Consider the following 26,037-nt stretch of genomic DNA (forward strand, 5'->3'; position numbering starts at 1 on the left):
AATGTAGACTGCATACTGTCTATTCCTGACTTAAGAACTGAATCTAGGTATCCCTCAAAGCCATGGGCATGGTTAGATGTTCAGTTGTATACACAGAAAACATTAAGTTTTAATGTGTAATTATTGCATTTATACAAGCAAAAGAATGGAAATGGTTTATCTGACATGACAGATGATTTGGATCACATTTCCAAATAACTTCTAAGGATCTAAGCCATTGGGTCAACTCATTATTATACTCCAATCACTTCTTCAAAGGCTATTTAGGTACAATTTCATGAGTATTTTGAGGGCCAAGATATAATGAACCAAAACTCATTTGTTAAAAATTTGTTGACATGGGCACAGACAACAATGTGGTGATTTCAGGGGGTGGGGAGGGTGGGAGATGGGGGATGGGAATGGAGGTGGAAGAGGGTATAGGGGATATAAGTGGAGATGGAAAACATTAAATTCACTTTTAAAAAAAGAAACTTGTTGAATACATACATGGATGCATGAATTTGTTGGCAATTGTCTCTTTGCTGACTTTGGATAAACAGGCCTGTCCATCCAGAGCTACAATCAGTCTGTACAATTTAAGAAAATATCTGAATGTGGGTTTTCTGATACTCAATGTTTTTGTATACACAATTACGAGTTCAAGATAAAGTAGAAGATCGAATGTAAACTTTCAAGCTGCAACCAAAATCCAAGCAATACTCAAAACTAGGAAGAGAATAACCATTTTATCCTCAAATGTTACCATGTGATACCCATTTCTGTTCAACAGATACTAAGCAATAATTATTTTATTTATACAGTAAATTAAAAGCAGTTTTTTTTTTTTCTGTCAGGTAATTTATAGTTTAGTGAAGGAAACAATAAAAACATTTCTTGGAAGAAGTGGCCCTTGACCTGAGAGTAGCAGATGACATGTAGAGAGTGTTACTGCTGCTTAAACACTAGAAAGAGGAACTTTTTATGTCTTTTCTTGAAGGAAGTATAGATCTATATAGTATAAATATACAAACAGAATCAGAGTAGACAGCCATAAAGTCTCATAATTTATATGCAATTTAAAGAAATAATTTCAACAAAATTTCACCTTCATATGAACATAACCTAAATATAAATTTCTTAAAATAAATTGAAACTCTTTATTAATAAAAGGCCAAAAAAAAAAAAAAGAACAACAACAAAATCAAACACCAAAAACTTTCTAAGCACAGCTTTACCCAGGAAAAATTCTCTACTTCTCCTGACACTTGGCTTTTTCATATTCCATTAATGTAGATGTTATCGGATGATTTGTTTCTTTCAAGGCAAGTTCATTTCTGTCAAGTTAATACATTTTCTTCAGTGAGTTTTCCTGACAGATACAAAATGTGACTTTTATGTGGTTCAAATTCTGTTGTTTTTAAAATCAATGAAACGTGATTGATTTTGCTTCACCCATTTTCATGACTGATCTATGATTTCCTGACCAGAGTTATGGATTTTGTGTCCCTTTTATTTAAGGTATGGTTTTTCCCTGCGTTTTAAAAAACCTTTTATTAACTCTAAAAAGCCACATACTTCTGTCTCCTATCAAGTATGCTTCAGAGTAAATTCATTTTATCCCTTATTATCCACCAGCTCTTTCATCTAGCCTCTTTAAGATAAACAAACAAACTACAAAACAAAGCAAGAACCCAAACTATGAATCTCTCATCATTTGAGAGATGACTTTGTTGAACAAAAGGTGTCAGGGGTTCTGAGGTCAGGCCAGTCTGGTTTGACTCTTGAACTAGGCACTTGCCAGCTGGGTACCTTAGAAAAGCAAAATGCTTGCTTCACCTCTCTGAGGTCCTTTGTCTGGTCAGTAAAAGTAAGACTAATACTGTCCTCAGAGCACTGTTTTAAAGACTGGTAAGTCTGAAGAGGTCTGGCACCATGCCTGGTGCACTGTAGGTGCTCAATACAAGTTAGTTTTCTCCCTCATTCTCTCCCTCCTTCCCTACTCCCTCCCTCCTTCCCTCCCTCCCTCCCTCCTTCCCCTCCCTTCTCTTCCTCTCCCTCTTCCCTTCTTTCTTCCTCCTGTGGTGCATTTGCACATTGGTCTCCTTATCTCCTTTAAGCCTAGATATGAACAAAAATCATTATTATTAACATTATCTTTAACCAGATTATTTAAATGAGTCTCCAAGTCTTCCCTTGTTGCATTTGGATGAAAAAATAAACATAAAATTAAATATATCTGTATTATATGATATTTGGAGTATAAAGAAAATATAGTATGGCAGAATCACAGAGAAGGGAAAAAGAGGTATTGGATGCCTTAAACCCCTTAAAAATAGACATAAACTCCCTAGAGCCAGAAACCAGAACCCAGTAAAATCAGATATCTCATGAAACATTTTCAATAAAGTAATAACAAAGCCAACTTCGTTTTCTGACTTCACTCTCTTGAAATCTCTGTTTTCTTGTACACATATTGGCATGTGAGTTTTGTTCCTTATTATATTGCCTTTGATTCTCTTCACCCGCTGAATTAGAAGCCACTGGGTAACTTCGTTGCAGCGTGGAAGGAGGGTCCTTGCTGCCAGCACCATCCCTGTGCCACTGCCGCACAGGCAGAAACGAAGTGCCTGGTGTGCTGCCTTTGGCCAGAGTCCCATGACCAAATGCATCACCAAGTAATTTTCCACAAGAGAAACATGTGCTACTTTTATGAGCATGTTTCTTCCACATGGTTCAAAAAGCATCCTATACATTGTTTAACTTGCAATTTTTAAGGACAAGAAAAAAGAGAAATTGAGAAACTTAAGTCATGTCTATACAATGATGGAGAGGTAGATCAGTTTAAAAGTTAATCACTCATAACTTATTTGCTTCCCTCAACTTTATCTAATGAAATGAACTTCCACTCTATTTCATGTAATTCTTGACATCCAAGTTTCTTATCTCATGTACAAATGACTATGGTACAAATGATACTACTATTATTATGAATGAACATAACAGCCAGGTAACTATTCCAAGTATGTGACAGCAGTTGGAATAGAACCAAGGAAGTTTGTTATACCAGCTCAATATTGAGTGTACTGTCTATCTACTTAGTTTAAATATTAGATTTGATCTAAAAAGTAATATGTGTACTTAGTGAAAAGTCCAAGAATATTGAGAAAATAATGCAAGTAAGTTTTGCTCCCATACTAGACATATGTCCCCTTCCTCCGGAGGCAACACTGTTAACAGTTTCTGCCAGTTCTTCCGAAGTTGTGCTCACACAGGCATAGCAGTTATGAATTCTGTTCACAAACTTGGGTATCAGAGAAATAAAATGTTCTTTATTCTTTCATAACCCAACTTAATTTCTTTTTATTGTCCCCCAGTGATGGAAACTTAATTTCAGTCAACTTTGGCTAGCCCTCTCCCATTTTTCTGAAGTTGTATCTAAGTTTCAGATGACTTATTAGTGCAAAAGCCAGAGGTTCTCTAGTCACCTGTTCCTGCAGATACTCACTGAGTCCTCCCCAGCTCATCTAGTCTGTGGGGACTGGTCCACGCATAGCCTTCATCCCTCTCCTGTCCACTCCTTCTGGCCAGTGGCTCTGTTTTGAGTCCTGCTTAAGGGCATGGAATTGTTCTGCTGCTCCTGGACCTGGACGGTGGGCCTCTTTGTGATGCTATGCTCTGATATGCTATCAAGAAGCATAGGGTCCTTCTGCCTCCCTGAAATGCAGAGCATAGAATGTTTCTGCCGTTTGCTCCCCAAGTCTCTCTGGGCCCTGCTAAGGAAGTGGCCCTTTATCTTCCCGCTCTCCCAGTGGGTTCTGATTGCTTTGTTGGAATGAGAGATAGAAAGTAAAGTTCCAAGTAAAGAGAACAACAAAAGCCCTTCATGGGAATATAGTGGTGGCTCAGGTTTGATGAGAGTGAAGCTGTTTCACCTTAACTTTGCCCGGATGCTGGTCCACGCACAGGTATACCTCTGGAGTTACAATAGTAACTTCATCATTTCAATTGTGTCACTAAACCCAAGGGAGTGAGAGAGTATGGATGGAGCCACACCAGTTTATCAGCACTGCTGACAGCGCCCCATTATCAAGTATGTTCAATACAATTGCACTATTGATGATGGAGCAAATCAGTATTTATTCATATATAGAGAGACAACCCTCCAATACCCCCCAAAGAAGTGGGAAGAAAAACATCATGTAACTAACTTTAGAAGCTATGTAAAGACTTGCAAATATGCTTTATCTCATTAACATTTCACTTAAGCATCTGCTACTTTCACCAACCACACTTTCATCATTCTTTTTTATGAATTAAATCATTTAATCAATCTATTTATTTATTTATTTATTTATTTATTATTTTTTTAATAATAGGCACAGCCAGGGGCCAGTTGCTTGTGTTTTTTTTAATATATTTTTTTTTTAGTTCAGAGAGGAAGGGAGAGGGAGAGAGAGAGAGAAACATCAATGATGAGTGAGAATCATTGATCGGCTGTCTCCTGCACGCCCCCTACTGGGGATTGGGCCCGCAACCCAGGGGTGTGCCCTTGACCTGCATCGAACCCAGGACCTTTCAGTCCGCAGGTCGAGACTCTATCCACTGAGCCAAACCAGCGAGGGCAAATTAAATTATTTTAATATGATATTAACACTGCCAGTATTTCATATGAATGGAGAGAACTAATTTTTTTATTAAAAGGAAATGTACCTGGTAGCAAAAACTGGGAAAATCTCAGCCATCCATCAATGGCAGAATGAATAAAGAGTAAGACACTCATACAATAGAATACTACTGAGCAATAAGAAGGTATGAATTATTGATAATTGAAACAACATGGCAGAACCTCTAAAATATTATGTTAAATGAAAGAAGCCAGGCCCAAACTAGTTTTTACTGTGTGGTTTCATTTATATGAAATATAGATTAGGCACACTTACTTAAAGTGATAGAAATTAAATCACTGGTTATTTCAGGGATGGGTGATTTACTGGAAAGGGCCTTGAGGAGCTTTCTTTGGTAATGAACATATTATATATCTTGAGAGAGCATGGGTTACATAGATGTGTGCATTTGTCAAAACTTAAGATCTATGTGTTTCACTGTGTACAGATTTACTCAAGATTTTTCAATAATGAGAAAAAATATGAAATAGACATTTCTGTTTCATAACTTGGAGTTTAAAGAGAGTAAAAGGAACTAAAACGTGAATGAATTCTTAAAAACTAAGTTTTCTTAAGAAGTATCTTTATACTCCTAGCAATTACAAAATCAAGAAGGAATCTTTGTGTGGCTTAGCAGATTAGCCCTTTAATGCTTGTTTTCTGATAATCACAGAAAACATCCACAGTTATAACACCACTAGGCTCTGATGTTCTAGTGGGAAACTTGGGACTATTACAAAACATGATGATAAATGGCAACTAGATGACAACAGATGTTTCCCCTCCAGCACAGTAATGATAGCAGAGATGTCCTCGTTAGCAGAGATCAGGGAAGAACAGGAGTTACTCTGCAGAAGGAGATCTGAGATGAGTAAGTTGTGATGCCAACAGGGAGATGAGGCGTCAAGAAGAAAGACGCAAATGAGTTGTTTCAGGTCCTATGGTACCTGAAGACCTCTGTCAGTTGTCAGTCGCTTTATCATACAGAAAGCCCACAATTTACAGCTAAGGAAGCTAAAGCCACTGCTGGCATTGCATAGGATTGCTTGAATCAAGAAAAGACTAGAACATTTCCACTTTTTCAGATAAAAGATGAGACTACAAGGTCAGCCCAGCCAGCATGGCTCAGTGGGAGCGTTGACCTGTGAACCTAGAGGTCACGGTTTGATTCCCAGTCCGGGCACATGCCCAGGTTGTGGGCCCGATCCCCAGTGTGGAATGTGGAGGAGGCAGCCAATTGGTGATTCTTTCTCATCATTGATGTTTCTATCTCTCTCTCCCTCTCCCTTCATCTCTGAAATCAATAATATATATATATATATATATATATATATATATATATATATATATATATATGGACTACAAGGTCAGGGAAATAGAGATCTCAGATTGCTGCTTCATTTGGTATTTTCTTGAAAATGCTAATTTATTGGAGCAGTTATCCTGAAATGGAGCAAAAAGATTGGTAATTTGGCTCATTAAAGGTAATTTTCTTTGACATATAATTAACTCAACAGAGAATATGAAAAGACAGATTTAGGATGGGGGTTGAGTTATGCTAGCTGGAGTTTTAGTCCGTGATTAATAGCCTAATAACAGAAAAGAAGTCAAGCCAACAGTAAAACGACTTCGTAGTTCTTTAGTGTCTTGGATTCCCCATCTATATATATATAAAGCCAGTACATAACGCCGGAACGACCGAAAGACCAGTCACACACTGACCACCAGGGGGTAGACGCTTAATGCAGGAGCTGCCCCCCTGGTGGTCAGTGCGCTCCCACAGCGGGAGAGCCACTCAGTCAGAAGCCGGGCACACGAGCCTCTCCTGCCTCTGGCAGGTGCAATCTCAGCAAATACTCCGCCCAGGTGGTGGGAGTGTAGCCGAATGGCCACGAATCAGCCATCACCGGCCTCTGGAACTCTCCCTTCAGACCCTGTGGCTGAACCACACCCCTTACCTATTGCCCTCTGGGTCTCAGGATGCAGGCTCGGGAAAAACCCACAGAGGAGCTTCACAAACATACTACCTGGGCTGGCCCCCATCTGAAGAGCAAGTGCTGGTAAAGTCCAGCCCAGTGACCAACACCCACGCATGTCCACGCGGGCGAGCCCTTCGCAACTTCCACTTACCACCTGGCCTGTCCCCATCTCCTGGAAAGGTCCTGGAACTGGCTCTGAACACCTGCTCCTGGATCCCTGCAGAGCATTGGTCAGCTCCGGATGGACGAACCTTATATAGCTGCCAGGCTCCTGGAACTCTGCCTCTGGCATAGAGAGAAAATCTCATCCCTTACCGATTGCCCCAGAGCTACAGAGGAAGGCAGCAATATAAAAATGGCCACAAGGTGGTGACTGACAATCGGGGTAAAAGTCAGAGAGATGGATCTGAAGTGTGGGGCATGGGAGAGAGAGCACCCACTCCCTCCAAGATCCCTGGCAAGGCGCAACCTTGGCCGCAGAAGGGACATTTGGAAATATTTTTTCAGGAAGCTGTGGGGAGGAGGACAGACTCCCCATGTGACTTCCCATTGGCTCAAGGAACATGGAAACTCCCCAGGCACGCAGGCGTGGGCTCCCGATTTCCTTTCAGTGTGCACAAATCCGTGCACCAGACCACTAGTAAATAATAAAAACAGAGGGGACTCAATTTATTAGCCAAGTATGAGAATCACAGTTAAGTGCAGTTTCAATGTAATCAGAAAAAAGTAAGACTGATGAACAATGTCCCTGAGAAAGAAATGGGATAAAAGTACATAGACGTGGCTCATTGTCCAGCAGGCCTATGGGCAGTAAGTGTGGGAGATAGCACTGGGTGAAGGGGAGCACCTAGCCATGGACACCGAAGTCTCCATATCACTGCTGAGGGATTCTCAAGAGGTAGTTTTTGTAATGATGATCATTTAGAAGACATATGATCCAATCGGGTTAACTGATGGAACATGGAGCATAAACCTTACATTTTTTCAAGAGCAAGTTACTAAGGGAGATTGTGAATAATGAGAAAAATCAGGCAAAATATTTTCTCTGATGACATATCTTTGCTAGAACCTATTATATATCAGTGTATTTTGAGGTTGCGGAATTATAATTTGGTCTATAGGGTTTAATGGTCCAATATTCTGATCTTAGGTGCATCTTTTCTACTTTTTCTCTCACTCCCTCCCCCTTGTTCCACCATCTCTCATTCTCTTTTTTCTTTTGTTAATAAGTTTATTCTCTTATTACAAAATTTTTCTCTAACCTTCCTCTCTTGCTTCCTTCCCTCACTTTTCTTACCATTACATAATTACTGTGGGGTAAAGCGTGGCTCACTAATAAAACAAGGTGTGAATCTGGAGGCATATTATTTCCTTCTTTAATCTCTGTTTTAGATGACAGAAATAAGAGCTCGCTTGGTGGAATTAAATGTCAAGTACATTTGAAAGAGTGAGAAAATATTTCTTTAAGCAGCATGTAGTGGAATTCACCATAGTAGGAGGTCAGAATGTTGTATGCAGTAGTAGCATATTAGAGGGTTATTTTAACCCAAATAATATTTGTCGTTGTACGTGTTAACAAAAGAAAGATCAAATTTAAAACCCCCTAGTGAAATAAGAAGAATTTTCTTACCTTCCTCAGTCAGAAGTAATGAGAAAGAGTGAGCTAAAAATGGAGTTTGTAATTTTCACCTTTGGAACATGTTTTAGTACCTTAGAAATAAGTCATGACATCGTTGAAGGTGATATTATTCTCAGTCTCATAGAGTGAATTTTCCTTGCTGTTTTTTCTAAAAATATTCCACATTTACAGAGAGAATAGATTTTTTAAAGAGCTTGATCTTTTACAAGTAGTCATGCCCTCTTTATCATAAAACTGACTATGGGCAAAAGTTGAGTGTTCTCTGCCCTAACCGGTTTGGCTCAGTGGATAGAGCATTGGCCTGCGGACTGAAGGGTCCCACGTTTGATTCTGGTCAAGGGCATGTACCTTGGTTGCGGGCACATCCCCAGTAGGGGTTGTGCAGGAGGCAGCTGATCGATGTTTCTCTCTCATTGATGATTCTAACTCTCTATCCCTCTATCTTACTCTCTGTAAAAAGTCAATAAAATATATATTTTTTTAAAAAGTTGAGTGTTCTGGTTGTTGAGGTTTGAATGGAAAGTACAAGGAGCTCCAGTGTCTCCAGAAGAAGTCAGCTGAGTGCCCTGCTACCAAATGGCCCACAGGGTCCTCTTTACTTTGGTGGATTCACTGTCCCTCATCTGTCCTGGTCTTGCAAGCTCACACATCAGATTTTGTCAGTATCAGTGTTGGCTATATCTGGGGAAGAGACGTGTTATCTTTGGGTCAGGAAAATTGTAAGTACTTTTTATAGTCAGAAACAATATGGAAATTATTTTAAGATCTCCATTCAGAAATGCTGGTGAATAGACAATTCTGGCTTGTTGAATGCCAGATTGCTTCTTCTGAGGCTGAGTCCCATACACTGACTCCTCCTTCAGAGGCAATAAATTATGAACAGATAATACAGTGTCCTCCATCTTGGGGCAAACAGCATGCATTTCAAATGAGAATTTGATGGTAACTGATTGTCAGTGAGTTTCCAGGTGATTAACTTGTTTCAGCAGAGTGCCTGACTAAAGGCTGAGTGATTTCCTTCTGATCTGATCAGAAGAATGAGCCATGTAATTAGATTGCTCTTGAGGAAATATTTCAGTTATTTATTTATTGTTATCAGGATGATGTCACCACCAACCATTCATAAATCTCCAGTTGTGAGAGCCAAATTTTCTCATTAACCCACCTGCTCTGCCCTGTATCCTGAGAGTCCCTTGTAAGTCACCACAGTAGGTGGGGCCCCTGGACTCCAGAGACATTTCACTTTATCTTCCTCTGTGTGTCCTGAAAGGGTGCTTTGGCTTGTTTTCCAGCTTAATAATTTCAAAATCAGGACTGAAAACATAATTATACCTTTACAAGTGTGCTCTCACTTTATCCCAGTCAAATAAAAGCCCCAGCCACCTAAATAATAATAATTAAAAAAATATAGAGAATTAACACCAAAATAACAATTTCCAAACTGCCAAGGAGCTTGTAATAGTGAAAAACAAAACTTTGGTTCAAAGCATTTCTTTTTCTTTTATGTTTATGGCTTGACCCTAGATGTGTTGGTCAACAAGTACCTGCCTTTATATTTACTGATTATTTTATATTTTTGCTAGTTAAAAAATAATAGTGTTAAAGTGTATATATAAAAACTATTTGGAAATATTGAATTTGATTATATATTCCAGCCCAGCAAATTCATTCTTAACACTTTCTATGTCCATAAATGTTTTTATTTTGTTTTTGTACATTTTCACTAGCAAAACAAAATCCTTTTGTAAAAGAAAAACATTAAGAAAAGTCATTGTAGCTTTTCAAAATAAACGCTGACAGTAAAAATAGTGACAAACTCTTTCATTGCACGCTGTTTTTATAAAATTGGAGTTCTTGTTCTGGCTGCATTACAGTGGAATGGCAAGAATATTGTACAAGGAGCCAGGAAACCTGAATTGTTTCTGTTCCATCATTTGTAAAATAAAGGGGCGATGAGACTCGGTGATATTTTAGGTGCCCTCTGACTCAAATGTGCAATGATCTGTGAACTCTAGTAATAGATTAGCTTCATGTGGAACCTAAGTGTGTGATACATAGGTTCAACAAGGGTTTAACAAATTCAGGCTTTGCATGGTCTTTGGAGATAGCAAGCATTTCCATTACAATGTCTTTTAATCATACCATTCTTGGCAGAGAGGTGATTTGTATGATGTGCCATGGTATTTATCAGATTCTTATGCTCTGTTTTTCATATCGGGAAAAGGAAAAGGAATGGGAAGTTTTTTTTTTTGTTTTTTTTTTTAGATTAGAATAATATTCAGTATTACTTTTCTTATTAGGCAGAGAAGCAATTCATTTCTAATCCTTAGCCTAGGGAGTCACATTCCTTTTTAAATTGAGAAACAAAAGTTTGTAACTGGGATTATTTAAAACTCCCTTCTTTCCACCAATCTCTGAAGAATATGTTATCTAGATTTACAAAGACCATTATTTTCCTGAGAAAATTAAATTGTGAGACCACAGTTTAAATGTTAGGAAATCAGCATTTTTCCCCCTCTGAGCCTGAAGATATTGGACCTGTCATCATTCAGCAAATTGAACCCCAGTTCTTAAGAACTCGTATAACTTTTCTATAGGGGAGAGTAGGATTTCAGACCACTAGTATTCTTCATAAAGAGCACCCATTGGGTTAGTACTAACTCTATTCAACAAGTTAAATTGTTAGACACACATGCAATTTGAGAAGGAGAGGAGCATAGGACTTTAAGAGCACTTAGATATTGTTTTAAATTCTGGGGAATTATTTCTCTTGGAGTATGGGTGTTTATTTCTACCTGTAGGTTTTTTTAAACCTACCTTGTCTTTCTGACATGGATCACTAGTTTCTTCTGTGAAACCATAGCCACTAGTTGCCCTTTGGACTATCTGACCTCCATCAAGATCATTGTGTTCATCATGAAATTATGATTTATCTTTTTCTTTATGATAATGGCATTCATGTGTGTAGTTATACAATGCTTAAATTTAATGGTAAAAAAAAATACTCGGAAGTTCATGTTGTAGAGTCAGTATTAGGAAAGTCACCTTGATGGGCAGCACAGATGGTTAGGAACATGAATAGAAATTAATCCATGGCCAATAGTCATGGGAAAGTAAGAAGGGATAGGCTCAGATTGATACACATTGAAGGGTCATAATGATGGTTAGAGCTTTCCAGAAACAAGACTATGAACAATATTATTTCTTTCCCAGGACTCCATTTTGAACTGCTTCCTTTCTCACTTTGTGTATCTCCCTCTCTCCCCTGACCCCCAATAATATGCACTCCTATGATTTCAACCATATCCTAAGCTGTCATGTCAGTGCTGATCTTTCTCTGAAGTTCAGATACATATAATCATTGTCAGCTGGGCATCTCCAGTTGTCAACATAACTAGAGAGCAGTCTCCAAGCTCTGTAATTTTCTAGAGTCACGCTGTCCAATATGGTAGCCACTAGTCACATGACTGTTGAGCATTTGAAATGTGACTAGTCAGAACTGAGGTGCTGTAAGTGTAAAATACACCTCACGATTTAAAGACTTATTATGAACAGAGAATATAAACTGTCATTAATAATTTTACATTAATTAAATGTTAAAATGTAATTGAATATATTGAGTTAAATAAAACATTATTAAAATTAATTTCACCTGTTCCTTTATATTTTTTAGTGTATCCATTAGCAAATTGAAAATTACATGTGGCTCACATTAATATTTCTATTGAATAGCAATATTTTAGAGTGTGCCCACTTTTCTCCACTTCCACCTTATCTCAAGCACTATTATGTTTTGCTCATGTTACATCAATAGTCCTGTCTTTTCTACCTCCAATCCATCATTTGCTAGATAAATTTTCCTAAAAGTTGGGTTTGTATCATGACATTGGGAGTTTGATATTGGGAGTTTGAATTCCAGTTCTGTAACTTCAAGCAGTGCAACCTTGGACGTTCATTTAATATCGCCAAGTCTCAGTTTTAACACCCTCTAAATGAGGATAAAAAATAGAGGAAGGGGTTTTACATAAATTAATTGAGGCATTATTTGTAGAGTTTTTAGTACTGTACTTATTACTTGTAATTGGTCCAGGAAGCCTTTCAGCCCCATCACTTGCCACCTTCTTCATGAACCAGTATAGTTCCAGCCATACTAATGCACTGAAGTAGCAGTTCTTGTGTGTCACAATCTCTGCATTCTTTCTTCCTTGCTTGGGTAACTAGTTCTCATTCAGGACCAGTTCTGGGACCACCTCCTGTAGGAGCTTTCCCTTTCTTCCTCAGTCCGAGTTAGGTACCATCACAGCCAGTGTACCCCTGTTATGAGGAATGAGGAGCTATGGAAAATGTGAGGGTTGTTGGAATTAGCAAGCACGGGGTCCAAATTGCAATTGTGTGACTTGAGCAAATGCTTAATTTCTCTGAAGCTCAATTATTAGTAAAATGACACAGACGGCTATCTTATAGAATGGTTGAGAGGTTTTAATGGGCTTTGGAATATCTGGCACATAATTGAATACAATAAATAGCTATCATTGCATTGGCACCCTATATTGCAATTGTGTGCTTATCTCTCTGCCTTTCCTCCTGGAAGGAAATGTTTTATTTGTTTTTGTTTCACTAAAGCTCACCACAGTGCCTGTGAGCCCTCTATATAAGTCTGTTAATTTCAAGAATGAATTAATGAATGAGGAATGAGTAAATAACACCATTGGCAGCTAAGAGTGGGATGGGCATTCAGGTTTAAATTATAATAAATTTTGTTGACAAACCTAGTCAGACTGTGAGAAATTCTAGGAAAAACATAAAAGACCTTGGCAGGAAGCTGACAAATTTGTTCCATCAATCCTTGTTGAAGCCATTGTGCCTCCAAGTAACAACAACACAGTGAATAATTCTAAATACTGATAATTCTAAATCTTTAAGTTTCAACAGGACACCAATGCCTTTAGAAGCTTTATTTTAAGTTTCTGGAGCTATAAAGCACAGTGAAGAAGAGAAAGGTCTAGAGGGGTTGTTAAGCCAAATGCAGAGAAAGGCTGTTTCTGTTTGCTCTTTTGCTTTTTTTACTAGTATTTTAATTTCTGTTATTCCACAACATAGAAGTGATTCTCCAAACACACCAAACATCTGTTGTCTATTCACTGGTTACCTGATGCCAGGCTGTAGGCCATCTATGTTAGAATCACCTTTTAAATATATATATATATATTATTGATTTCAGAGAGGAAGGGAGAGGGATAGAGAGATAGAAACATCAATGATGAGAGATTGATCGGCTCCCTCCTGCATGCCCCCTACTGGGGATTGAGCCCGAAACCCAGGCATGTGCCCTTGGCCAAAATCGAACTCGGGACCCTTTAGTCCGCAGGCCGACTCTCTATCCACTGAGACAAACCAGCCAGGGCTAGAATCACCTTTAAACAATATACAATATCTAGGCTGCACCCGAACCCTGTTTAATCCAAACTATGGGGGAAGGAAGATATAATACATACATTTTATACAGATATATTTTTCTGATATAGAGTTGATTTGGGGGCTGCTAATCAATACTGATAGATAAGATTATTGCTATGGGAATTTCAACATTAGGCCTTTCACATCAGCAGTGATGCTTTTAGTTTAGAGTTACTTGGGGGAAATGGCAGATAGCCATTTTGAGAGTTGAACATTCTTTCAATTTTATTCCTGTCAAAGTTGATGTTTCTTTCAAGCCATTTTACAATGACTTGTAGCCAAATAATCCTCATATATCACTAAGTGAGAATCCCACTATAACTCTTGTGCTCCTTCTCTGTACTTTTATCACAATCATAGTCCTTGGGGAAAAAATAATGTATAGTTTAAAAATAGAAAAACAGTAGTAAAAAGTTCATGTAATAGGTTCTCTGTGAGGGAAAAAACAAATATACCAGTTCTGGATGAAAATGGTGGAAATCTATAATAATAAAAAGCTCAGACACTAACACTTACATTATTCTTGCTTTGTGCCAAGCACTGTTCTAAGTGCTTTGGACATCAGGCCTTAATAATAGTTCTGTTCATGAAATTGTCTTATATTCATTCATTCATTCAACAGATTTTTATGGAATACAACATGCAAGGCATAAAATGGTGAACAAGAGACATGTTTGTTGCCCTTATGAAGCTACTACTATATCTCTTCTAATGTCAAGGACATTTATTAGAATCTTGCTTCACAGTAATCAAGAGAAGATTTAAATATCCTACTGATATTTGTGATGCTAGCATTTTAAATTCCCTACCAGAAATAGTTCCCGTTTATTCCACACACAAAAATCAAAGGTTCTTGACATTGTTATCTCCTGGTGTAGAAAACACAGCTCAACAAATTGGAATGAGAAAAATCATTTATTCCATGCAATATACATATAGGAAATACCATTATTTGCCAATATTTTACTCACTCTGCTTCTGCTTCTAGGATTTATGGGGTAACTAACACCTCTTTACACTTTTGTCTTCCTACTTTAATAGGTGTTCTTGCTCTCTTTCTCTAAAATTAGCAAAATGCTGAAAGAGCATAATGCAATGATCTCCCAAACAAAGAGCACAGTGCTCTTTCCACAATGTTTGGCACCTGGAATGTGAAAGTCTTTGAAAATGTTCTTTCTGCATGAAATACAGCTCTCATGTGGTTTGAGGTTCAGACAGAGGAAACAGATCTATCTTTCTACATGTTAGGTATGTAATGATGGTAGGCCGAAATGTCTCAGTACAGAGCATTGTGACTGTTCCTGTAAATATGCACAGTCAAATCTAGAATATTCATAAGCCTATTTCCTACTAAAATCATGGATACATTTATTTTTAAAATCATGTCTTAAGGATTTATAAGCACTTCATTTTACAGTAATAAAGAAAGCAGCTAATTAAATCATTTGCAAAGTAAATGTAGTAACTCAGTATCCAAACTTGGCATGAATTAGAATTTGTATATATCTCATATTAATAAGTGGATTAAATATACTCTGATTCCATTATTTTTAGCATGGTATATTTTCTAGACATGCAAATTTATTTAAGAACAATGTGAACAATAATTTTAAACTTTATACTAATTATATCACAAAAGATTTATAATTTGTAAAACATCTTTTGATTTCAGAGATACCTGTTTTTAGGTCATTATGTAAGTGGGATAGAGAGATAGAAACATCAATGATGAGAGATTGATCGGCTCCCTCCTGCATACTTATTTTAAATATTTACAAACATCCTTGTATTGGACATATATATGTAATTATTGATAATACCATCTGCCATTATTCAAAACTAAGAGATTGGTTCTGTATTCTGTATTTTTTATACAGTCTCTCATTTAATCTGCACAATAACTATGTTAGTTTACATCAGTATTATTATCCTCATTTTGCAGGTGAGAAAACTGAAACTTTGGGAGGTTAAGTAACTTACCCACCACTGCAAGTAACTAAAGAATTGGGATTTAAATTTAAGTCTTTCTGGTTTCATGGTTTCTTAACATGTCACAACACAAAATACTATTGCTTTCCTCAAAATGTTGATATGAACTGAATAGCAGTAACTATTACATCTTTCCTTACCTGAGCAATAAACCACTTTGTGCTACTTAGTTCTCAGACTGGGGATGCATTCTGTGTTCCCACAGGGTTGAATGTCGCAACTGTGAGATTGGAGAACAGTGCGGCGCCATTATGCACGGCAATGCTGTCACCTTCTGTGAGCCATATGGTCCAAGAGAATTGGTAAGTACATGTTATCTATGTACATTATTCCAAATACATTGTCTTTACTGAGCTTTTTTGCCAACATCTTCCTTATCATGGGGCTTTTAGTAACAGGTTATATTTTTCACCCCTATGTCACACATTATGTTTGAAATTCATTAACTTTAAAAGTGGTCAAATGACTGGCTTCCACACTAAAAAGAGGGAAAATATGGGCATAATATGAGTGACATGTGACATATATTACACATATATCTATATATTTAAATAATTTATGACTTCACAAGTTCTTGTATTAAGTTTTACTTCTAAATTTATTTTCTCCTCGCAAGCCAGAAATGTTAGATGAGCGATTTTGTCACATGATTTTTAAACTGTGTTCCCTAGTCAGAAGAACTTTTAATGCTTTTTTTTTTTAAGTGAAAGAGTACAGTGAATAAACCAGTTTTTTAAACTTGTGGTTTATGCAAAATTGTTCAAGAGCATGTTACTTTCCTTTAATTAATAGTGATGAGACTTAGCTTGCCAAAGATCATTTCTTACATTATATGTGAAATGACACTTGAGCATTCTCAGTTGAAAACAATGAAACCACTAGCCATCAGCATGTGGCTAATGAGCCTGTTGTTATTCCTGGATACTTCTTTTTGGCATGAAGAGTAGTTCATTTCACATTCTTGAAAATGGATATAGGGCAAACGTTATATTATTCTGGCCCAATTCCTTTGCACCTCCTACTCTTCTCACAACATCTCTTCTGCTTTGCTTTTCTGCTTTTGACTTGAACTTCAATGCTTCTCCTTTTCTCTCCCCGTCTTCCTTATCCTGGGGCTTTCATAATAGCTTATACTTTTCACCCCTATGTCACACATTGTATTTCAAGTTCATTAACTTTAAAAGTGGTCAAATGACTGGCTTCCACGCTAAAAAAAAGGGGGGGGGTGTGAGGAACCTAGCTAGGCAATTAAAAGAATATTTAGTTAATAAAAATGAGAAAGTCAATTAATTTTTATAACATGGTTCTTATTTTATGCTGCTTGAGTACCCCTTTTATGGCAATGGATACATTTAATTTATTAAAGATACGAGCCTCAGAACATTGATAAATTGAAGAGGTTTTAGTTGAAATTAGAACACAAACAGAATTAATTGGATGTAAATTAAAATAATAGATGCTCATAATTCAAGGCTCACATGGTGGTACAGTATTCCTGCAGACAAATGTGACTGGTACCGCAGCACTTCTTGAAAGAAATAGATGTGCTAGTACATTTAAAATAATGTACCATGACTGAATTAATTTTCTATAAACCTTAAAACAAAATTAAAATTTTATCATAGTTAATTGAGCTTAAAATAAATGCCTATTTTAGAATGTTCTCCCATTCAGTAATATTTATGGAAATGCTTGGCAAATTCTTTTTTGTTTCTATTGATTAATAGGAAATAAACATATCTAAGAATATAATTTGAATTTTTAATAATTTTTATACTGTATTAGTGTCCCAGGAGCAAATATATACTTATTATCCAAGCTGTGTTTACAGAAGACAGATCAATCAAATGAAAAGTGAGAAACTCAGGTGTTGGTTAACATGCTATTATGTCTACTCAAATTCAAACATTTGCATGGTGCTTCAGAATTGAATCCAATCAAAACTGTTCTACCTGAGAACAGATGGAAGTTATTGGCCTCAAACTTTTTAAAAAATATGCCTTCTTATTTTTCTTAAATCAAAGTCTTACTGAAGTTATGAAACAAAGAACAATGGGTAAAGAAAATTACTAGGCTAATGCTTGGTCTTTTAAAATGAAAAAGAGCATCTCCATTTTGAGAATTTAGTCAAATGGCCATTTCATTTCATTTATCTTATTTTTTTAGTCAGAGTTAGTGAGAGGCAGCATCTTCTATTGCATAGGCACACATACATTTCTGCTTTCACTGCTGCTGTGCTGTGTGGCCCTCGCCCATTTATTCAGCTCACTGAAGTCTCCATATTTCTGGTGCTGGCGGCTAACTTTATTCATTCGCTAGTCTGAAATAAAGTTAATGAGGAATGACTTACCCACTCCTTTAAGAGAAAATGTGCTTTCTCAGAGCTTAAAACAAAATTAGTTATGTTACCCTTCATTTTAAGAAAAGAAATTATTTATTTAGTTATTTATATTTGGGAATACATTTTAGCTACAAGGGTGAGTTTGGTCTAAAACATGATCAAACTCAATAAAAATTTGCAAGGAAGAAGTGCAGAATGAACAGCCTCAGCCTGCAGTGAATTCTTCAGATTCATTTAGTGATCATACCAATTTTCTACTGTTTGCAGTCTATTTGATCATTTAAGAGTACTAAGATTTGATAGAAAAAAAAAGTTCTCTGCCAAACATTCATAGTTGCTGTATTATTTACCAAAATCCCTTTGGAGGCCCTTTGGTTTTCAGAATGTCAGACATAAAGGCTTAATAGCTCTGCAGACTAAAATTACATATTTGAACTCAAGAATTTATAATGACCAGAGGAAAATAATAGGTGAATAGATTTTATAGGCAATGCTTTTTGTTATTTTTTTCTCTTCATTTTTTCTGTACTTTCTTGTAGCTGAGAACTTTACTAATAAACTAAATGGGTAAATGTACAGAAATGAGAGTCAACCACTCTACCTGTCCTTAGTTTTCCTGGTGAAGAAGGAAAAAATGTAGAATCAATGACTAATCGAAGTCTAGGGTCACCCTCAGTTAGCACATGTAATCTGAAATTTGGCAATAATTCAAGCAACCTGCTCTTTGCTAGCAGAGGTCACAGCTGTGGAACTTGATCATGCAGTTGACACAAGCATCATTTATTGCACCACCAGGGCAGGACTCTCTAGTATATTTAATGCACTAGCAGTAGCTTTTAACTTATATAATACCATCATTTCAAAGAACTTATATTCAGGAGTGTTTCATAATTCATCCAGGAATCTACTCAGTTACATAAAATCAAAGGGGGAAAAGAATGTTCATTCAAATTTGGTGGAAATTTTTTAAATTCCCATGTGCTTCATTGAACTTTAACATCAGATTATTCAAGTGGAAACTTGTGAGGGCAAATAGTTGGACATAGTCTAAAAACTTTGAAAATCCGATTTCTTTTAAAGGAATCTTGATAGGATTACTTAGAGAAAATTCTACTGGTGCATTTTACTCTCATGACTGGTAAGGGGAATGGAGCAGGAAAGAGAGTCCTGGGCATGGTGGTCCAGTTTTCCTTGAGCAGATAATCTGTGATAATGAGGGATTTAGATGAAATAGAGAATTTCCTCTGACACTTGACAGCAGTGATTTCTGCAGTGGTTAAAATCAACTAGGAGCTGGTACCTATACTGATAGCTGGACAACTTGTACAGTGCCTCCCTTGCCCTTCCCTCATTACCCTTCCTGCTTCATTAACTTTTAATCCATGTATGTGAAGCACACGCTCAGTCATCTTTCTGAAACGTGTGGTAGAAGCAGAATCTTTTGATAATCACATCTCAGCTCCATCTGCCAGAACAAGAGGCTTGCTCACTCTTTTGTCCACTAATTCACACTGCAATCCATCCCTTGGGAACCTCTGGACACTTCTGCAGTTGTGGACTTAATCACATGGGGTCTCACAAAGTGCGGGGATGGGCCAGAATGTCATTGTGGCATCTAAGAAGTGAAAGTAAGACAGCCTACTGCTTCTGCCATGGTGAAAACACAGACACTTTCTATTTTTTAGGGTCCAGCAATGGGAGGTGTCCCATACTTTAGCTTACAGGGTCAAGAACCCAACAAGAGAGTTGTTGAAAATGAGAATCTTAATTCTCATTTCATTTGAGCTGGTATGGATCAAAGTCAGTGCTCCAAAGAATAAATAAGTAAAAAACTTTTCAGTTTAAATTTTTAAAAAATTAATGCACCACTTCTTTTTCAGAAAGGGGAAAATTATGAAACTAAGAGGAAGTAATAGAAATGTGTGGGAAGGATTTTTCTAAGCCCGTATTTGGGGGGGGGGGGGTGGCGGTTAACAGTTTTATTGAGAAATAATTTACATATTCTACAATTTATTCTTTTAAAGCATAGAATTCACAGCTTTTCATTTATTCACAAAATTATATGACCATTGCCACAATCAACTTTAGAACATTTCATCACCCCCAAAAGAAATACTGTACCTGTTAGCTGTTGTAATTTTGTTTACTTTTCAAAATAATCCTTTTCTCCTCATTTGGTCTTAATTTACCTCCCAGTTTGGGTTGTTAACCTTTTTATGACATTTGCTTTGAGTCCCAGATCTGCTGATGTAGGATGGAGGGGAGGGGATAGTGTGAGTGGAAGGGGCTGTGTTAGAGCCTTCACAAGATTAAAATGAACTGGTAGATTGCCTACAAGCAGTTTTCAACACTTATTAAGAAATACAGTAAGAGTGCCTCAGTCAGGATCTCACAGCTTTGTTTGCCACAGAGAAACAAGATAAATATGTGTTCAGACATTTCAGTAAAAGTAAACTAACCACTGGATACATACAACCCCTGTTTATGGCTTCTTCCTTCCCTCTTCTTTTTCCTCCCCCCTCCTCTGGATGTCTTTCACCATTTTCTCCTCCTCTCTATCTTGTCTTATTTTGGTATGTTCCTTTTTCTAGATCACCACAGGCCTTAATACAACAACAGCCTCTGTGCTCCAATTTTCCATTGGTAAGTGATTTTAGCAATTACAGCAATTTAACTTGGAAATGTTTGTTTTAATCATAGTGTACCATCAGGATTACAGTGCCAAATGCTTTTAAATTTAGAGAAGAGTAAGTCTCAATATTGCAGTAAATAATTTAAAACATTTTTAAAAGTGAAATTTAAAAAAATGTTTAAATGCTACATTCTGTTCCCACTTCTCTCCTACAGCCAGTGATATTTTAAATGATACATACAATCCAAAACATCCTGTTATAGCAGAATTACCTTGCTAATTATGTTTTCCTCAGATTAAGATTGAAAGCTGTTCAATTTCCTGCACTCTTACTGACTGGTAATGAAAGAGATCATTTTTGGTGGCTGAGAGAAACAGTTAGGGCTTCATGTTTGACATAAACAATCTATGTTTCATTCAGATGTGGATAATTAAAAAATGACTGTACCTGGAAATATTTTTAAGTGTTTTTGCATTAAAACTAAAAATTCCTACCCAAAACATTCAGTAAAATAAAGTACCTTTGATCAAGTATTTATAGTTTTGCTGTCTATCATATTACTTTCCACTCTAATTTTCATAGGTATATAGTAATAATAATATCTGTAAATTTCCAAAGGGAATGTTCTAGATAAAGAAAGACACTGCCTTTTAAATGGAGGCTGGCTTTATTGGTTTTGGGCCATCACATGGAAACCTCCTCCTGACTCGAGGATTGGGTCAGCATCCTCAAATTTCTACCATCTGCACCCTCCTATCTTTGGAGATCCACCATTAGTGAAAGGACTGTTTCCTTCAACGACCTCCTCGTCCTAGTTACAAGTCCGTGTTCTCACAGCGAGGGACCCACTGTGGTTGATTGTGTTTAAGAGCAATTTTCTTCCAGTCACATAGCTGTCACTTTTTTGTCAGTGTGCCTCGGTTCAGCTTCTGTATGTATTATGTGCTGCTTGCCTGGCTACAGTGTGTGTTATTTCCCTCGCACATTGATAACGTTACCTACAACGACTTACAGACAATTTGGAAGTCCATGTGCAGTCAGCAAAAAAAGTATGAGTCAAAACAAAATAATGAGTTTGTTTGAATGTTTTCTTTGATCTATTATCAGCAAGCTTTCTATCATGAGCATGTACATGATATTTTTATAATCACAAAAATTACAGTTCATTGTTTTAAAGTTCTGGTGCTACGAAAACAAAGTTTTAAAACTCCAGCATGACAGGTAAGTAACTTAGAGATCCTTAATCAGGACAGATACGTATAAATTCACTAGGCTATGAATATAAAAAGTAAGCTGAGTAATGGTTTCCTGTTTATCTGTACTCTGAGTATTTATTCTTCCTTTTTGTTAGAGCAATGAATATTAATTTCAAATATTATCTTTTAGCAATTAAAGAACACAAGAGAATCCACTTTAAAATATATGCCTCACAGTTCTATTAGTATTTTAATTTTATTCAAGGTAAGAGAGATCCAGCACCAATTAAATTATCCTTCCTTAAAGGAAAAACAAAGGTCTGTTTTTGTAAGTAGTAAAGAATATACTGTAGAGCTGGCGTAGATTCTTTATTTCCTCACTTTTCAGTAGCACTCTACCGTGAACAATAGAGATGAATAAAAAGGGCCAAACAGGGGAGTTATTCAGAGAATACAATGTTTGGTACCCAAGACTCAAAACTCAGAACAAGCACCCCACCTAAGGTATTGAGACTAGACCCAAACATGTGACCAGTAAGAGCCCTTGATTTCCCCAGGAGTGCTGCAGCCTGCAGGCCAGAGAGTTGTTTGTTATTTAAAGCTTGAATTTGAAGTTTAGGTTAGAAGTCTGATGAGAAACAGAGTCAGGGAGGAAAGAAAGAGGGAGGGAGGGAGAAAGAGCGAAAAGGGTAGATAGATCAAGTTTATAACTAAAAAATACACTTAGAAAGTTCTTTTGAGTGTCAGTTTCTGAATCAAAAGTGAAAGTTTAGCATGTCATTATTTGGGATGCAACAGGAAATATTTAGTGAAAGAAATTATAACTTTTTGCTGAGGGACTTCATTGGGAAATTTGCTTACTGAATTTTGAGAATAAAAATTCTTGGGAACTAAACAGATTGGGGTGGTTAGGAAACAATGTAGTAGCAAACCATTAGCTGTGTGGTGTATGGTGCTGAATGGTAAACAAGGATAGTGGGCAGAACTTTGCAGCAATAGTTTTGTGTATCTCATTATGAGTGCCTGAAGTAAGATTACTGTGTTTCTATGGATGGTATGAAGACAAGACTGAGGCATACACACAAGTTTTAAAGATGTCATCGTTGTGTGTATTCATCCTGGATTTTACAAGCCCCACCATAACCAATACCAAAATAGCAGCCACAGTTAGGTAGCCATTACCTTTACAGTCAGTTCAAGATTATATTGAGTGTGTTATAAAAGACATTGTGCATCAATAGTTCAACATTTTATATTTATGTATTTATGTGTTGTGGAATTCTCCAAATTTATACTCATGATGTGGTTAAATATAGTCTGCCAGATTTAGTGTCACTCCTCAGGAAGTTCTTTTTATAAAAAATATTTTTAATTGATTTTCAAGAGAGAGGAAGGGAGAAGGATAGAGAGATAGAAACATCATTGATGAGCTGCCTCCTGCGCCCCCCACCTCCCCACTGGGGATCAAGCCTACAACCTGGGCATGTGCCCTGACTGGGAATTGAACCAGCAACCTCATGGTTCACGAGTTGATGCTCAACCACTGGGACACACCAGCTGGGCAGGAATTCCTTTAAGATGTTCAATGTTTATTGTTTGTGTGATAATTCAGATGAAACATCGGAATTTTCTAGGGGATTCTATCATTACTTTTGGCTTCAATGGTGAATTATGTTTATATGCATATATAACCACAATTGAATAAACTATTGCCCTGATGTTTTTATATTGCTCTTGTAAAAATTTTCAATTACATGACAAACATTACCCAAGAGTCTCAAGTACCTCAGAGATATGTATACAGAAATTTCTTGAATTACTAAGGAGTTTCTCAAATTATCGTCCTAATGCAGCAATGCCCTCCCAAGTCTCCTAATATATATATGTGTGTGTGTATATATGTATGTATCATATATGCCTGCACACATACACACATGTACACACATAAATATACAGACTATTTGATCTAAATTAGTTTTAAAGTTAATGCATCTTAAAAATGCAGTTCTATAAACTGCATTAGATGTTATCAACATCTAAATCATCTTGAAAAGTGTCTCAAAATGTTCTCAGTAGAACTTTTCATTTTTCCATTCCAATGAAATATCTCATATCTATTTCTGTGCTGAGCTATTGATCTCTTACAATCCTCACTTGATTCATTAGATTCAACTTGTGGAATTATGGTTGTAGCCTTAGGAGCATTTACCCATTTCCTTTAGATTTCCTTTGGGATAGGAAGAAAAAATTGAGATGATGCCCTTGTAAACCTTATCTTACAGATGCCTCCACACTCTGTTTTGCCAGGCAGGGCACTGTGCGCAGGGGAAGTGCTAGTAGTGCTTTGTATCTGTCATCCACTTAAGAATTCACTGAATATTTGCTGTGAATCCAGCATTGATCTGAGCTAACTTGAACAATGAAAAGAGAGAAGTGAGAAAACCAAATATTTTTACAGTACCTGGCAGTGTGGTCGAAGGTCCGGATGAGCACAGAGCATGAGCTCCCTAGAGACCTGCCAGATTGTGATAAGTAGAGATGGGCATGTGTACAGGTCCCCATGGTGACAGATCCCAGCTAAGTCTTGCAGGGTACAGCAATTCAGGGAGTCTTCTTTTTTCTTGAATTATAAATGTTGCCTAAGGATACATGGGAATTCTCAAAGTTAAGGGGGATTTTTACCACTCAATCTGCCAAGCTTGTTCCTAATATATTGTTAATGTGGTAGAAAAAGTCTCTGGGTAGACCTTGTCTCTGTGGTAGAACTTGTCTCCGCAAGGATTGCTCTTATGGATTTGATGGAGGGGAGTTGGGGAGGGGACAGGCACCACACTTGGGGCCTACAAATCCATAGGCTCTTATCTTTGGCAGCATGTTATAGACTATGTATCTATTTGTCAAGACTAATAGCTTCATTCAATACAATTAGCAATGTTACAGAATAAAATAAATAAATAATATCTGCAAGCCAACAGCGAGAGTCACTGGAAAGGACACAAGTATTCCATGTGAGGAGACAGAGTGACACAAGCAAAGGTTAGGATGGGAATGTGAGTGCCCTCCTAGAGCAGAAGGGCCAGCCAGGAACAGCTATGAGCAGTGTCAGATAAAATTGTGGCTGTCTGAAGAGTTCATTTGCACTGGCTGGGGTTTTTTAAACTTATTTAATAGGCAATAGAGGTCAGAAAAAATGGCCTCTTTCACTCTTGAGTAATAAAGAAATATATGCTTGTTCAAGATAGCCCATCTCTCTTCAGATTAATAGAATTCATCAGCCAAATGGGGCTGAAAGGTAAAGCATTTAAAAACATATGCCATGAAGAACAAATAGTTTGGCTTAGGAGGTAAATCTGTCTTTTGTCCATCATGGTATTCTCAGCCCCTAGCCCAGGGACTCAAACTAAGTAACTGATCATAAATATTTCTTGCCTGAGTGACAAGTAACTATTACAGAGACATTTATAATAGCATGTAACCAAGTGCTAAATTGGGGTGATGCAGACATTTCATGCCAAGAGAAGATTTTGGGGAGGTGATCTGAGGACCTCAATCAATGGAAAACATGACCCAGAAGGAAATGAAAAATCAACAAAAAACTGCTTGTAGTGAAGCCAGTAGACAAAAATATTATCCATGTGTTTACCAGCTTGTTATCATTGAACTAGCTGGAATCTATTATTTGTCCATAATATGTAGAATTAGTACATTTTTTCTTTGGTTTTACTTGTAAATATCCTGAAGATTTGGAGTTTTGTGTGTCTATATTTTTTTTTTACTGCATTGTTTTTAATCATCTTAAGAGAAAGGAAAGTGATTAAATCATAAACATTTTATATTTACAAATTGAGATATAAAAATATTCTTAGCCTGAATTCTCTTATGTACTGTATGTGCTGCAGAGTCTCTGAGGTAAATGAGTGCTACTCATTTTGTATGAGTATATTTTGAAAAATAAAAACTAGAAAATTGAAAAGGTATTCTTATTGATAAATTAAAAGATTGATTTGTAAAATAAATATGGCATTATTTTTTCTCAAAAACATATAATGAATAAAATGCCACTTGTAAGAGGTATTATATTGCATTCAGCAAAAAGAAAGCAGGTTTTCCCCTCAAGCTTAATTAATATCCTTCTTAATTACTCAGAATTGATTCAA

At 36.9% G+C, this 26,037-nt stretch overlaps 1 protein-coding gene across 5 annotated transcripts in view; it reads left to right on the forward strand.

Moving 5' to 3' along the window:
* RELN (reelin) overlaps window positions 1–26,037 on the forward strand; it is a 462,208-nt gene that overhangs the window by 206,713 nt on the left and 229,458 nt on the right. For all 5 annotated transcript variants that reach the window (XM_080663650.1, XM_080663648.1, XM_080663649.1 and 2 more), the window contains exons 7-8: window positions 15,916–16,012; window positions 20,643–20,694. In XM_080663650.1, the coding sequence (XP_080519776.1) occupies window positions 15,916–16,012; window positions 20,643–20,694 (149 nt within the window). The remainder of the gene's footprint in view (window positions 1–15,915; window positions 16,013–20,642; window positions 20,695–26,037) is intronic.

Source organism: Plecotus auritus (assembly GCF_963455305.1).
Source record: "Plecotus auritus genome assembly, chromosome: 4".
NCBI classification, from domain to species: Eukaryota; Metazoa; Chordata; class Mammalia; order Chiroptera; family Vespertilionidae; genus Plecotus; species Plecotus auritus.